We start from the raw sequence: 14,173 nt of genomic DNA on the forward strand, positions 1-14,173 counted from the left end.
TCATTATGCCCGGTTAGGCCTTTTCAAAAATCATAGTTTTTGGTATTTTTTTTCTCACATCTAACACCATAGATGCTATCTATAAGTTTTGTTTAGGTTGAACCAACTTTTGGATCACCTCAATCTGACTTGTATACAAGTCTTTTCGGTGATCCAAAATCAATGGTTACGAAGGCATCAATTTTTGTTGGCTCATAAAAATATATTTTTTCATCGAAAAAACATGTTCAAGAGTAGATTCTCACTAAATCAAGCATGCTAAACACATCTAACAGTTCAGATCTATCATAAAACACTTCAAATTATGAGGCCTAACGGGGCAGAACTAGAAAAGAGAGCTTAATATGTTCAGTTCTTATATATATATATATATATATATATATATATATATATATATATATATATATATATATATATATATATATATTCACAATTACAGATAGTTTTTATTTAATCTGGATGCGTGTATCATTATTTATTTACTAAAAATATAATTTTTATTGAAACAATTTAATCAAAAATTATTTATTTAATTTTTTTGCTATTAAGTTTTAGTGTGACATGTGCTGTTGTTTTTGTTCATTTTAAAAGCACATCTAAACAAGAAAAGTACCTCATGCAAAACATGGTCCATTAATTAATTCATATAATGCATTTGCATTTTCAAATGAAGCAAGCACTAGCATTTAAGTCATTTGGAGCAGTATGCCAGATCCGATAACAGGATGAAAGTTGCTTAAGATCTGATCATGGTAAATGGAACCCAATCAAATCCATATCCAATGAGGCAAGTCCGACCCATATGCGAATGTCCTCCTTATGCACATCTCAAAGAAAGGGATAAGATAGTCTAACCCGTGGTCCCAGTTACCCTGAGCTGCAACCAGACTTGGATCCAGATCCAGACCAAAATTAAACATTGGGGGTTAAGGAGACAAATGGATCGGATTCGGCCAGACATTGGGTGCGAATTTCATGCATTATTCTTGGATATGGGTGTTAAAATAAGATCCAATTCTATATTCAGCTCGAGTCTGACTTACATGGTCAGACATTTTCTTTTCTGGAATTGGATATGAATTCTGATCTATGCCTTATTTTGTTCTATATTCATGTCCAAATCAAACCCAATTTCTCCTCATGTTTTACGCATATTCAGTTCCAAATCAAACCCAAATTGTCTTCATATTTTACATGTACAACCTGTAAAGAAATTTGCACTTCGGATCCATGTTCTACTCTCCTGCACCATATCTATTTTAGATTTGGAATCCGTCTTGCTATTCATTGTTGGATTTGGATTTGGATTCGGATTCGGATCTACATGACCCTGCCCTGTCTAATCCATTTGCACCCACTCTATCCCTCCACCGGAGTCCAGATCCTTCCCACGGGGCCCACAAGCAGGAAGAGGACATATAAGCAAACTAACTGCCTACTCACCACCATCCAACACGGACGCCATGTAGACTGGTATAGTACAAATTTAGGTGTGGGAGGTAAGAACCCATGTAGAAAGCTTTTTTTTTTCTTGAAAGGCGAGCTGGGTTTAGGCAGACCCCTACCAGATATCTCTTAAGCCCCTATGTGGCAGAGGGATTCGAACCTGGGCTTTCAGATTGGCAGTGGACCCCGCTTACCACATGGGATACCACTTTAGTTACAAATATCTGCCAATTTTTTAAAATCTGGTGATTTTATCACAATTATAAATTATTTTTAAAATGCAATAATTTTATCATGATATTATCACGCTAATTATGTTTTTATATAATTTTAATATTTTAAATTCCAGTATCAACCCCAAACAACTAAACCCTGCCATATATAAAGCTCTTAAAAGTACGATAAACTTTTGGACAATGTTGTTAGTATTGGTGCGAATCGGGCTGAATTGGCCGACTTGTGTAGTATCGATACGATACTAACATGAATCGGCAATTTTTTAATAAATGTAAAAAATGCCTAAAATTAAATTTTTTATTGTTTTACTATTATTTTCGCAGTTTTAATGCATGCACATTTTGATTGACACAAAATATTTTCTAATTATTTTTCAACCAATTCAGAACAATTCACTTGAGAATCGGTATCGGCCGATTCACCTGAATCGTTGGCGATAGTATTTTGACAATATTGCTTTTGGAATCAAAATCACTACTTACATGCCATAATTTAGAAGAACACTTTGCAATATTAGAAAGAGGAGAAAATGTAAAGTATTTAGTGAATGTGAGATATCACATTCTTCAATAAACTCTAAGATGTTGAAGTTTACATTTTCTAGAGAAAAATGTTTTTTAATTTATTGAAATATTTCTTTGACGAGAAATCTATATAATAAGATTTGTGACTATGGTGAAAGTCATTTGTGACATATTATTATGAAAAATGTTGATATAATGCTCCCAAAAGAAAGTATTTTCAGAACTTCTATCATTTTTTTAAAATGTCATTTTTATCTATCCCCATACTAATGTGATAAAACAAGTTTTTAATTTTTTATTAATGATATGTTTTTATATCACTATCGCAAATAGGAAAGGGCTTAAAGCAGATCCTTGATGTAACCCAACCGTTATCGGAAAATTGGTTGTCACCCCTCCACAAGTGCGGACATTGGTTACTACTTCTTCATACATATCTTTAATTATACTAATGTACTTGAGAGAAACACCTTTCTTCATCATTGTCCACCAGAGAACGTCCCTAGGAACTCTATCGTATGCCTTCTCTAAATCAATAAAAACCATATGCAAATCTTTGTTCATCTCTCTATATCTTTCAATAAGTTGTCTAAGAAGATGTATAGCTTCCATATTTGATCTTCTAGGCATAAAACCAAATTGATTCTCCGATATCATGACAACCTTCCTCAACCTAGACTCAATCACCCTCTCCCAAAGTTTCATAGTATGACTCATGAGTTTTATACCACGATAGTTTGTGCAATCTTGTATATCACCCTTATTCTTATATAAAGGCACCAAAGTACTCTTCCTCCACTCATTAGACATCTTATTTGTTCGCCAAATCAAGTTAAAAAGATTTGTCAACCATTCTAAACCTTTCTTGCCCAAGCATTTCCAAGCCTCGATAGGTATACCATCTGGGCCAACTGACCTTCTTGATTTCATTTTCTTCAAAGCCTCTGCAATTTCTTTCTTTTGAATCTTGCGCATGAAGTCACGATTTATCTCATGAAAAGGAATGGAGAAGTCTCCAAGATCTTGAGCATGACTATCATTAAATAGCTTATCAAAATAATCTTTCCATCTCTCCTTAATCTCCTCATCTTTGACTAAAACCCTTTGCGTTTCATCTTTGATACATCTAACCATACCCAAATCCCTCGATTTCCTATCTCTCATCTTTGCAAGCCTATAAATATCCTTCTCGCCTTCTTTGGTATCCAACTTGTCATAAACCTCCTTATATATATTGGAGACTTCTCCATTCCTTTTCATGAGATAAATCGTGACTTCATGCGCAAGATTCAAAAGAAAGAAATTGCAGAGGCTTTGAAGAAAATGAAATCAAGAAGGTCAGTTGGCCCAGATGGTATACATATCGAGGCTTGGAAATGCTTGGGCGAGAAAGGTTTAGAATGGTTGACAAATCTTTTTAACTTGATTTGGCAAACAAATAAGATGCCTAATGAGTGGAGGAAGAGTACTTTGGTGCCTTTATATAAGAATAAGGGTGATATACAAGATTGCACAAACTATCGTGGTATAAAACTCATGAGTCATACTATGAAACTTTGGGAGAGGGTGAATGAGTCTAGGTTGAGGAAGGTTGTCATGATATCAGAGAATCAATTTGGTTTTATGCCTAGAAGATCAAATATGGAAGCTATACATCTTCTTAGACAACTTATTGAAAGATATAGAGAGAGGAACAAAGATTTGCATATGGTTTTTATTGATTTAGAGAAGGCATACGATAGAGTACCTAGGGACGTTCTCTGGTGAACAATGATGAAGAAAGGTGTTTCTCTCAAGTACATTAGTATAATTAAAGATATGTATGAAGGAGTAGTAACCAATGTCCGCACTTGTGGAGGGGTGACAACCAATTTTCCGATAATGGTTGGGTTACATCAAGGATCTGCTTTAAGCCCTTTTCTATTTGCGATAGTGATGGATGAACTTACGAGATCAATTCAAGAAAATGTATCGTGGTGTATGTTATTTGCTGATGATATTGTTTTGATTGATGAGTCTAGAGCTGGGGTTAATGCTAAGTTAGAATTATGGAGACAGACATTGGAAGCTAGAGGTTTTAAGTTGAGTAAGAGTAAGACTGAATATATGGAATGTCGGTTTAGTAAGCAACGAAGTAGTGATGGGAGTGTAGTGAAGCTTGGTGAGCAAGAAATACCGGTGAATGATTATTTCAAATATTTGGGATCCATCATTCAAAAGTATGGAGAAATTGATGGAGATGTAAATCATAGGATAAAGGTTGGGTGGATGAAATGGAAAAGTGCAACTGGAGTGCTGTGCGATCGTAGAATGCCATTGCGGTTGAAGGGAAAGTTTTATAGGACGACTATTAAACCCGCTTTACTATATGGTACGGAATGTTGGGCTGCCAAGAGACATCATATTCAAAAAATGAGTGTAGCTGAGATGCGAATGCTTAGATGGATGTGTGGAAATACAATAAAAGATAAGATTCGGAACGAGGAGATACGTAAGAAGGTAGGTGTTGCACCCATTGAAAATAAGATGCGAGAGAATCGTTTACGGTGGTTTGGACATATTCGGCGAAGGCCTAATGATGCTCCAGTTAGAAGGTTGGAGAAATGGAAAAATATATTAGTTAAAAGAGGTCGGGGTAGGCCTAGGAAGACTTGGATGAAGATGATAGGAAAGGATATGAATGCTTTGAACCTCACCGAGGACATGACATTGGATAGAAATGATTGGAGGAAAAGGATTCATGTGGAAGACCCAAAATGAATTTCTTTTTTGGTTCATATCGCTGACCCCAATTGTTTTGGGATGAAGGCGTAGTTGTTGTTGTTGATATGTTTTTATATTTTCATATTCTTATTTTTCCAATATTTTCTTTGATAAACCAAACATTTTAGCATGGAATGAGTTTTTTCCTAAAAATACCATTAATGACATTGGTAAGCACGGTTTTGCCCACAATGTGCTCCACTCATTTGGTAGGGGCGACTTGTAAATGTCACTAAGTTGACAAAATGTCACTAGTTTGAAACCCACAGTGGCATCCCTTGCCGCAATGTCGGAGCCAGGTGTACTCCATGGCGGACAACGGCAACCTCTAGGGTTTTACCAACTGGTGCGCAGTCCGCGGTGGCAGTTTTTTTTTTGTCAAGACTGTCCTAGAAAAAAAAAAAGACATTGGTAGTCACACTTTCAGAACCAAGACTCCTGGGCAAGAGAGACAACGGTGGGTGGAAGAACATGATCACAAATGATTTTATCACAAATGTTTTTTTTTTTAAAGGCAAAATTATACTAAAAACCTGATATTTTCAAAATATCGTTTGTTTTGAAAAAGTCGTGTTTCTCTAATCCAATAATTACATGATAAAAATGCCTTTTCCTAATTTTTGTATTATTTATGCTTTTTTGCTATTTTTTATGTATTTATATTCACTGATATTTTCCTAAAATTGTGTAAAAAATTCGTTTTTAAAATATCGTGACATTTTCCTTAGACGATATTTTCCCGATAACGAGATTTTTGTAGCTACGTAAGAAACACGCTCTCTCTCTCTCTCTCCGTTCCTATGAGCGACATTCAATACCGCCAAAGCCAAGGGAAGATAATAAAGCAAAGGATGAGAGAGAGAGTATTAATTTATTTACCTTTCTCTCTCCATCTTCCCCCGTTTCTTCCGCTTCACCTTTTTTCCCCTAATCCCCCGGGTTTTTGCCCTTTCTTTTTCAAATTAAACTCCTTTTACCACCTCTCTCTCTCTTTCTCTCTCTCGTCCGTTTTAAAAAATATGGCATCGACGGGTATCCGAATTCCGGCTTCCGGCTGGTGGCAAGGAAGATCTCCGGCGAGTGGTGGCGAGTGACATACGGAGGCCGCTTTCTTCCTTGGCTTCTCGGACATTCTGAGTCGTCTTTCTTCGTTTTTTCGCTGCTTCTTCGCTTTCGTCCGGCTTCCGCTTCGGAAGAGTCGCCAGGGAATGCTTAGACGAGAGGCGGTGAGCGGTCGACGGGCGCTCCGTCGGTCGACCTTTTGACGGTTCTGAGTCGTCGTCTTTCTTGATTTATTTTTTTCTCCGTTTGATTCTTCTGCTTGTTGCTGCTGCTCTTGCCACTTCTTCTGCCGCTTCTTTTACTGTTTCGTTAAGCTTCGGCTTCCGGTGAGCTGCCGGGAAGTCGCTCGGCGTGCGACGTGAGTGAGCTTCAGAGTCAGCCGTTCTCTCTCTCTCTCTTCATTTAATTGCTTCATCCATTTTCTTTACTTTCGATCAGGCTTGAGAATGGCGGACGTTCATCGGAAGAAGAGAATGTACAGGCGAGGGAAGAAGGAGGTTCTAGAGAGTTCCGGAAGCACGTTCTCGATCGGTCAAGGTCGGTGCAAGGATTTCTGTCCTCTGTGGTTTTCTTTTCTCAGATTTTTTACCCCTTCATGTTAAGATCTCGTCCTCTGTTGTGAACTTCGTGTTGTTGTTGTTGAGGTTTCGACTGACTCTTTGGTTTCTCCCTTTTTTTATTCTCTTTTTGTGTCTGCGTGTGGAAATAGGCAAAAATTCAAAATTTATTTTTGTTTTTTGCTTGAAATGCGTGTGATCGGAGTATTTTTTTTTCTCTTGATTATTCGGTGGAATTTGTGATATTTAGTATGATCTTCGTGAATTTAATAAGTTATGTTTAATAAGAAATTGTTTGTTTTTTTTTTGTTCCGTAAAAGCTTGCAATTTACTGATGTTTTTTTCGTGTAAAAATTTGTGGAAACTGTTTGTCATTTTCTGCATTTCGTTTTTTCCTGGCCAACTGATTCCGCGTTCTTCATGGTGAATTTTTCTTTTTGTTTTTTTTCGAGGAATGACTGAGTTCCGTACCTTGATTTTTGGACGTTTCGGTTGATTATGCTTGTCACGACCTTCTGTACATATGCGTTGATCTGTTATTATCTTCCACTCTTAGAGTTTTCTCCTGTTTTCGATGTGTGAGATAATTTCGGCGGCCCCACACGATGTTTCACGATCACTTTCTTTTCTTTTGTTTGAAGTTTTCGTTCGTAGTATTGCATCTTTTTTTCCCTTTCTTTTTTGCTGTTTTCTTTCTGAGTGTTTCAGCAAAGGCGTTTGTTTACTTTGCAGCCATAGCCTTCGAGTTTTTGTCTTGAAATTGCTTCGAAGAGTTTTCTTGTTGTTTAATTTGTAATGAGCCTGGTGAATTGAGAGTTGTCTAGATGAGTGAAGATGAGGAAGCAGGAACAATGACGATGGCAATTATAAGTGGAGTGATTGCATACAGCTGGAGGGTTCTTTGGGGAATGACTGCGGTATTATGTTAACAGGGAATAGTTTGACAGATGTATTGTTCGATAGGCATGCAAACTGGTAGCCCTATTTAGCTCTTTTTTGTGTCCGCAGCTGATGGCCAGTATATATTGTCATCTTGTAGGCTTTTCCCAAAAATGATGGAACAATTATTCTTCTCATCTGTTCATGGTAGAAGTTGTTGTTGTTGCTGTTCTTCTTCTTCTTCTTATGAATGCTACAATTTGGAAGATTAAGTGGTTGTGGGGTAGGTCTCCATACACAGAAGGATTTGAGGGCACTGAGTCATTCTTGCTTCAGTATTACTAAGCAATAAATAGCAGCCATGTGGGCCTTTATTTGAGTGTATGAAGTTTCCCTTGTATCTTGTCGTGCAAATTGAGTTCCTCCCTGATACTTGTTGAGACTATTGTTCTGCTGGTTCCACAACTTTTTGTCTGAATAAGTGGGGCAATTTCAGTAAATAACTTTCTTACTATCTTAGATCCGCATCAATGGCTATTGTTGGTATCAACGACCTTGGGAATTTTCATAAAATAGCATCCTTAATATCTGCTTTTACTTACTGGGTTCATGTCAAATCTACTTTGCATGTACGAAATGAAATGTTGTTTAACTGTGAGCAAGCTTTTGTTTCATCCTGTAGGAAATGATCTCCATGAAATTTGTTCAATGCTTACTGGATGCTTGAAGCTGCAGTAGTACAGACAAACATTTACCTGTTAACCTTTATACCCCACCTTTTCTTTTCTCTGCATAAGAACTTACATTATGCTGTTCTATACTTTTCCAGGCTTTGGTTGCTTTGAACAACAAAATATTGCATTTTTGTGAATAGGCTTCAAAACTGTTATCACTATTGTTGCATCAGTTTCAGAAACCCAATATCTTCCTTGTGAAAGAATGTTCATTGAAGTTTTCATCCCAGAAACTTATCATTTTCTTCTGTTCTTTTTCCTATCTGAAGTCTTGTTAGTATATCATTGATTATATGGTTTGTTTTCAGGTAATGGACTTGAACGAAAACAAATGAATGTGACATTAAAGATGCATGATCCTACATTTGGTGATGTTGATTGTTCTAGGAAACCGGTAAAGCACTTTCAATAACCTTTACACTTTTCATAGAAATAGGTATCAGATTATGTGGGTCTTGGATTTCATTTGTGGTTCTGATTTTACATAATCACTAATTTCAGTGCTTCTTTTGGCAAATTGCTAACCAAACAAGAACTAGGTGCACTGGCATTCGTTGTGTTTTGTATGCATCCTAAAAATTAATGGACTTGTGTGACTTTATCTAAGTTAGTCTCTTATATGTAACTTGATCATATTGGGGGGTGGAGCAATGGGTCCAACTCCAAATGCTGGACATGGAAAATTTGGATTCATTTGGCCAACCTTGGCTTATGAAACTGATATATGAAGATGTAGGGGTTGTAGCTAAGAACCATGTTAAATATTATCTCCATGCATAGCAACAATAAAGGTCATTCCGTTCATAGTATCATAATATCTATTGCATAATATGATTTCATTCTTCACTATATTGCGTATTTGCACATCATATGTTGCAGATCTTTATTGAAACACTGACACAGAAAATTATGTTATGTGTCTATAATTTTGAATGCGGATGACAAATAGCACGTTTGAAGATACTGGTACAAACAAACACCATGCTCTTCATTCATTTTCCATTGCTATGGTCTGTCATATATGTGGTTCTTCTGAACAACAAACCCAGAGTAGACAAATAGGTTTTCTTGTTGACTTGGACTAGAACTTTTGAAGAAAGAACATTCGGTAACTGGAAGACTATGTCACCTTGGTACGGGTATGAAGGGTACAACACACGGCAATTCCAAAAGATGTGGGTACGGGGACATGGCTATATATATATATATATATTAAATATCACATAAATACAAAATAAACTGAATATAATCTAAATATATATGCTATATCTAAAATATATATTATATATTGAAAATATAAAGTTATAAACTGAAAATATAATTATAAATTAAATACAAACTTGTATGTGAGGAGGGTAAAATGGCATGTCCGGGGATACACGTGTCGACATGAGTACGAAGGGCAAAATGGAGTGTCTGGGTACCATAGTTGGAGGATATGATCAATTTAACATAATGTATGAAATAATTGTCCCTTGAGGAAAGAAAAGAAAAAAAGATTAATGAGATACAGTGATGCAGAAGTCTCCTGATTTTAGAAGTGAACAGTGGGTTTCAGTCTGCTTTTCTTTTCCGTTCCACTTGATCATGGAAACATAGACGTTATGATGTTCTTAATGAGAATTAGTTGGAAAAGATGCTGACTAGGTTACATCCTTTCAGAATGTGTTATTGTGTGTCAGAATTTACTTTGTAACTGTTGAATTGCATGGAATTTATTGTTATTTTCTTAAGCAAGTTTCTTTAACCATGGAAATTGAAGTGCCATATCATTTATTTGCTTTTAACAGGTTGCTTAGTATATCAGTCATTTAAAATTAATTTTTCATTGATAGTAATCACGTACTTATCAGATATAGAATTGCATGTTGTGCAGCTTGGAAATGATCCGAGGAAATCTTCTTTGAAGCCTATTAAGATGCTCATTGCTGAAGAGATGTACAAAGAGACAGAGTCCAGACGTCGTTCTCCGAGTCTAATTGCGAGATTGATGGGTCTTGATGCACTACCTGCACAGCAAGTAAACTCGAAGCAGAAGAGAAAAACTTCCAAAAATGTATATCAGGAAGTAACATTTGAGAAGCAGCAAAACCAATATGAGTCATTGCTCCATGGTTATGAGCAGTATCATGGAAAAAACATATCACATAAATTCCATCCGTCCCATAGGCATGTCATGGAAAACCAAGAGTTTAAAGATGTGTTTGAAGTCCAGGAGATATCAAAGGTCCACAAACTAAGTTACTCAGGACATCAGAGTAGCATGGCAAGCTCAAAGCTGTCAGAATCTAATAGCGCATTTTTAAGGCAAAAATGTATGGATGCAAAAGGTATCTCAACCAATGAGAAGCTTTGGCATTCAAAAGAATTTCATGACACACTGGATAATCTGGATTCTAATAAAGATCTATTCCCAAGGGCCCTTCAAGAGCCTGACTCATTATTCACAAAGCATCTCCACAATTTGCAGTCTGTCCCATCCCCTTCTTCATCAAACCATATAACAGTTTTAAGATCATCAAAGACTAGCATGGAAGTAGAATTTTCAGAGAATTACACTAATGACGACATATACTGGAAGTCAGAGAGGACTGAAGGGCGGATAAATATGCAGAAAAGCAGTGGTAGCTATCCACTGGGCCACAATGTTGCTCATTTTTCCTGTGGAAGAACTTGTGCTCATCCTTCACATAAACCATGCCAATCGAGCCAGAAAGGTGACAACCATGCAATGCCTACAAGAATAGTTGTTTTGAAGCCTAGTCACTATAAGTCGCTACCTGAGCCTAGAGTTTTGCCTTTACAATGTACCTGTACCAACCACAGAATGCACAGAGTTCGAGGATCTACCAGCCAGTATTTGTGTGAGGAAACTATTGACAGGCAAAAATTATCCAAAAACAGTTCAAGAATGAGTGAGGAATCAGTCAGACTAAGGACACGGGGTTCAAGGGAAATAGCTAGGGAAGTCACAAGGCAATTAAGACAAAGTGTTGGCAGAAGCTCCTTTGACATGCCATTGATGCCATCCAGTGTCCTCACTAGAGATGAGCTCTCCTACAACTCGTCGAGGAGGGACTTTGTTGATGATTCAGGACTATTTTCTCCTTGCCAATGGTTACGTGAACCGAATAACAAGTTGAATTCCTTTTCATCTTATCCAGCGGAGTCACCTCTCAGCATGGAAGCTAAGAAGCACGTCTGTGATAGGTGGAAGACAGCTTACAGGAGTGAAGTAAGGCATCTTCGTGGTAGTTCCAGTACATTGGGTGAAATGCTAGGCATGCCAGAAACAGACTGTGTAAAGGGAAAACTTTTGCTTACTTTGGGGGAGATGATAGGCCAGGATGTTTCCAGTGATAGTTCCACTGGGAAAGAGGCATTGACAGGCTGCGGCTGCAGTGAAGGACGAAGTGGCAGGGCTTTTAGGCAGGAGGGTTATCCTACAAACCTACTGAGGCCAATGTCAATTTCAGTTTCAAGTAAAGGGTGTGGACTTTCAGCAGCAGTTGACAAATTTGGTTCTGCTGATGACATTGCAAATGATCTGATTGCACGAGAAGTGATTTCGCCAGGATGGCACCCTAGTTTGAAGGAGAAACCTTTCACCAGAAATTGGGGTTTGAATGGTTACAGATCTCATTCAACCCAGTCAGAGAAGCCAAAAGATGACCATGTCATATCGGGGGATGATTGCTTGAAAATGCATCATTGCTCAAGTTTAGGTGGTATGACGAGAACCTATGACAAAAGAGTTTTGTCTAACAAGTGCTCTGTGATGTTCAGTGATTTCACAGAGGATACAAAGCAGCTCCAGGAGTCTCTATCAGTTGCTGAATGCTGTTCTAAGATAGCCTCTGTCCGCCGTGATAAATTTCTATCTCCAGATTTGGAGCCATCGATTCATGCAATCAATTTGAAGAAAGGTTATGCCTGTGCTGTTTCACCTGATCCCGACAATAGTATTGCTGAGGTTTGTTATCATCTGTATCTCATGTCAATAACTGCTTAGTAGGTTGCATGTTTTCATATCAGGTGAGGATAGTTGACACTCAATAGGTTCATACTATCTGAATTGGTTGTGTGCTTACCTTTTATTTCTCTGATTTTCAGCAATTGTATATCACTAGTCCAGCTGTCTGGTGTCAATGACATGTGTGAATGCCTTGATGTCAGGTCAACCTGACCTAGGATTAGGACCATGTTATGGACCTGTCCGTCACCCTGATCAGAAATCAGGATGGAACTGGCCCATGGATGATGTTTCCGACATGGATCTGAGTTGGGCTGCAGTTGTAACATATCCAGCTGACCCATCATCATAGTTGGGGTTATGTGCAAAACTACATAAATCCGATCTGGGTCTGACGTGTTGATTGACTGTATTTTCCAATCCCAAATTATGCGTCACCTCTGATGTTATTTTGCTTTTGATTCTCATTTGATGTTTTGCTCTTATGCTCTCAGTGAACTCGTAGTGCATCTGTCAGCAGAAACAAAATAAGAACCTTTTGATCCATAGGTTCTGATTTCAGTTGAAATTTTGTGCTGTAGGTTTCTTCATCAGGACAGTCTTTAGCAGCATCACCACCTTCCGTGCCCCAAGCTGCACCTGATGGTGCTGGACAGGACTCTCTGCACAAAGAGACTGCAGAACAGCCTAGTCCTGTTTCCATCCTGGAACCACCTTTTGAAGAAGAGTTTTCCAGTTCAGAATGCTTTAACAAGATTAGTGCCGGTCTTGACGGTATGTTCAAGCAATTTGCTGCTGTGTCTGCTCAGCTTGAAAGTTGCCAATTATTCTTATGTAAGGTCTACTTTTTCTTTTCCATACCAGGGCTTCGCAAACAACTGCATCTTCTCAGGATGGAATCGTCGCAGAAAGATGTAGAAGACTCGGAAGACTTTGGGTCATCAATTGACGAGTATTACACAGACGGTGGCTGCAGCAACTTGGATCAAGCAGAATCTGTAGAAGAAGAGAACATCGAGTTCTCATTCTTACGCGATGCACTAATGAGTTCAGGCTTTTGTGGTGATCAAGATTGCCTGTCAAAGGCATGGTATTCACCTGAATGCCCATTAAATCCACGCTTGTTTGAACAACTAGATAAGAAATACAGCGAGCAGGAGAAGTTGCACGCTGCAAATGCCAAAGACATGAGGGTGCTGCGGTCGGAAAGAAGGCTTCTATTTGATCGTGTAAATGCAGGCCTGAAGGAAATTTTCAGGCCATCTCCGGAGATGCGTCCATGGTCAAAAGTGAGGTTTAGGAGCAGGATGCGGCAACGGTGGGGAGGGTGGCAGTTGGTGGAGGAGCTCTGGCAGCTAATCCACACTGGTGAGGCCATGCGGTGCCACGAGACAGATTATGGTGAAGAGCTTATGGAGATGATGGTGAGGAAGGATTTGACAGGGGATGATGAATGGCTTGAATTGGGAGATCATGTTGATGTGATCGCCACGAAAATTGAGCGAGCTCTGATTCACGACCTCACGGTAGAAATAGTTGGTGAACTTAGTGCACACTAAGACCACATTTTTCTGAGTGTAAGGACACGGTGAATAGTTCCATGAAATCAATAAAGGCTCAGCATTACTTGCTGAGAGTCATTTTGCCAGGTTACAGACACAAAAATCATCATTATCTACCGTATATTTCAACATTCATTTCATTCATTCCCTCCGGATTTGTCAAGGTTTTTCTCTAGGCTGGCCTCTTGAGCCTGGACTTGCTATAGGTCCATGTCCAGCTTGGTTCAAAAGACGTCCCTTTGTGACTTGGGTCAGCCCGGTTTAAATTGTGGAAGGAAAACTAATGAATAGGTTAGCCATTGGTAAAGCAATCTTTGGACTAGAAAAAAATAATTTTCTAAATAAAGGTGTACCTTTGATCACGACAATCTAAGCTCTCAGAACTCTGATTTTGGTACAGCTGGCAGCGTGATACATTGTAGCCTTAACTTGCATT

General features: G+C 38.3%; 1 protein-coding gene across 1 annotated transcript; it reads left to right on the forward strand.

Moving 5' to 3' along the window:
* Nucleotides 1-6,300: 6,300 nt before the first annotated feature.
* On the forward strand, nucleotides 6,301-13,840 carry LOC149821175 (uncharacterized). The gene is made up of 6 exons (XM_089981910.1): nucleotides 6,301-6,390; nucleotides 6,471-6,569; nucleotides 8,511-8,596; nucleotides 10,079-12,175; nucleotides 12,757-12,949; nucleotides 13,040-13,840. The coding sequence occupies exons 2-6, from the start codon at nucleotides 6,479-6,481 to the stop codon at nucleotides 13,732-13,734; spliced, it is 3,162 nt and encodes a 1,053-aa protein (XP_089838036.1). The 5' UTR covers nucleotides 6,301-6,390; nucleotides 6,471-6,478; the 3' UTR covers nucleotides 13,735-13,840.
* Nucleotides 13,841-14,173: the final 333 nt, after the last annotated feature.

The sequence above is a fragment of the Nuphar pumila genome, chromosome 12 (assembly GCF_984573655.1).
Source record: "Nuphar pumila chromosome 12, dmNupPumi1.hap1.1, whole genome shotgun sequence".
In the NCBI taxonomy this organism is placed as follows: Eukaryota; Viridiplantae; Streptophyta; class Magnoliopsida; order Nymphaeales; family Nymphaeaceae; genus Nuphar; species Nuphar pumila.

Coding starts and splice junctions, on each gene's coding strand:
- LOC149821175 (XM_089981910.1), top strand. CDS start 6,479: ATGGCGGACGTTCATCGGAAGAAGAGAATGTACAGGCGAGGGAAGAAG. Junction 8,597..10,078: donor TTGATTGTTCTAGGAAACCG/GTAAAGCACTTT, acceptor CATGTTGTGCAG/CTTGGAAATGATCCGAGGAA. Junction 12,950..13,039: donor GATTAGTGCCGGTCTTGACG/GTATGTTCAAGC, acceptor TTTCCATACCAG/GGCTTCGCAAACAACTGCAT.